Source organism: Etheostoma spectabile, chromosome 2 (genome assembly GCF_008692095.1).
Source record: "Etheostoma spectabile isolate EspeVRDwgs_2016 chromosome 2, UIUC_Espe_1.0, whole genome shotgun sequence".
Classification (NCBI taxonomy): domain Eukaryota; kingdom Metazoa; phylum Chordata; class Actinopteri; order Perciformes; family Percidae; genus Etheostoma; species Etheostoma spectabile.
Window position 1 is genome coordinate 6,939,659 of NC_045734.1, and position 2,076 is coordinate 6,941,734.

At 40.1% G+C, this 2,076-nt stretch overlaps 1 protein-coding gene across 3 annotated transcripts in view; it reads left to right on the forward strand.

Moving 5' to 3' along the window:
* The window catches only part of fam193a (family with sequence similarity 193 member A), a 19,725-nt gene extending 18,371 nt beyond the window's left edge, over positions 1-1,354 (forward strand). For all 3 annotated transcript variants that reach the window (XM_032527886.1, XM_032527877.1, XM_032527868.1), the window contains exon 23: positions 336-1,354. In XM_032527886.1, coding sequence (XP_032383777.1) covers positions 336-429 — 94 coding nt within the window. In that variant the 3' untranslated portion in view covers positions 430-1,354. The remainder of the gene's footprint in view (positions 1-335) is intronic.
* The last annotated feature ends 722 nt before the right edge of the window (positions 1,355-2,076 follow it).

Sequence of the window (2,076 nt, forward strand, 5' to 3'; positions counted from 1 at the left end):
TCAGAAGAGATGATTCTCTTCACTCGAGTTTCTGCACGGGAAAGTAACCGGCCGACGCAATCTTCTGAACATAGTCACACTGAGAAACACAGACTGTGTGGAGCTGATAGTCTTAATAAGCTTTGTAGCAACTCATTTGGCAATGGCTGGAATGTAACAGATGTTAATTAATATCAAAAGGTTGCGCAATGAAGCTTTACTTGGGAAGGAAATGCATTCAACAAATCTTTCATGAAAACCCATCATGTTACCTTTTTTTTAACATTTCAAATTGAGGGAGTATAGCTCCTCAGAGGGTTTATCTTTTCTTCTTTGTGTTTTTTTTTTTTCTCCAGGTTTTGCTTGGATTCGGCCCGGCAGACCCGCCAACGACTTTCCATCAACTGGTCAAACTTTAGTTTGAAGAAAGCTACGTTTGCTGCACATTGAGGCTGTTAGTGAGTGACTGTCAGGACACAATCAGTACCTTAACAGCTATACCAACCCACACGTCCCCCCCCGTCCCCCCGTCCCTTTACCTCCAGCCAGCTGTCGTCCTCCCATAACTTCTCTCCTGCTGTGCCCGAATCACACCCACGCTGCCTTGCTTTGTTCTTGTCGCTGTGCGGTTCCAACACAGACTCATCTGGACTGATCCACCGGCAGAACTTAAAACAAAAATGAAATGAAATTACACAAAAAGAATCACAAAATGCTACTTTACATCTGATTAATTTTCCTTGCGTGCTTGTGTGCTCTTAGTCTGAGTTGGGCGTTTCTCTTGACTGAAAAAGCCATGGTCTGAAATTATTTTCTTATTGGCTTACCTGTAGTCAAAAGATGCTTACTATGTCTGGATAGTTTCCTTCCAAAAAAAAAACAAGAGACAATGGAAACTACAAAAAAGAGAAATGTAATGAATTAAAAAGCTGTATTTGAGATGTTGTGGCTTACTATCCCATTGTTTCCCGTTCCTAGCACGGCATCTCATCAACACGATTGACAAGGGAATGGGCTTAGTCAGCTGGTCTCCACTCTATGCCCCCCACCCCCCACCACCACCCCCCTCCACCCTATTTCACAGAAAGGTGAAAAGCGTAATACTTGACAATGTTCTTTTTTTGGTTTTAACAAACTGTTGAGTAAAAGTGTACCAGTTACAGTTTTTGTTTTCTTTATTTTTGACCTGTAGCCAGCTTGTATCAGAATCCTTTCAGAATGAAATTGAAAAAGAACAATACTCACACTATCAATCTGTTATAGAGTGTATATTGTATTAACACTGAAGCCAAACTGGCTACTTTTAACATATTGTTAAGTAATATTAAATCTTGTCTTTCTTTTTTGAAAGATGGAATACAGTAGTACGGCAGGATTACGCGTCTTGTGTCAAATCTTATTTTCTACATGCAGAAGAAATTTCCAATGAAGGACATGGACACCTACACTACACATACATGTAAAGACATAGTTCAACATTTTGGGAAATGAGCGCATTCATTTTCTGGCGGATTTTCATTTTAGATATAAGCCAACAGCACGAAGATGAAACGGGAAACCGGCTAGCCTGGCTCTGTCCAAGGGTGATTTAAAAAAAAAAGCACACTAATTAACACATTACATCTCTTTAATTTTTTTTTTTATCTGTTAAAAAAAAAAAGAAAAAAAAAAGACGTGAACTCTAGACTAGTAGAGTCTCTGCCGGTTGCCTGGCAACCGTTTTTGAGCCAAGAAATAGTCTGGGACCTCACCCCGTTTAGAACAACATATGAAGGTTTTAACACGTCTTTTTGTTCTTATTAAACAACCCAGATGTAGCGTTTTAGAGGCGCTGCTTTGCAGATTTGTTGGACAGAGAAAGTTGACGGTTTCTCCCCGTTTCCAGTGTTTGTGCTAAGCTAAGCGAACTGACGTCATGACATCACAAATGAACATGAGAATTGTATCAAAGTTATAGTAACTCAGGCAAGACCGCTAACGCCTACTCCCCACAATGTTGAATTTATGCTGGATTTGAAGTTATTTAAACAAAAGTGAGAAAATCCCCTTGACGTTAAAGTGATCATGCCCATATGGGACTGGTGAAGAGCACGCACT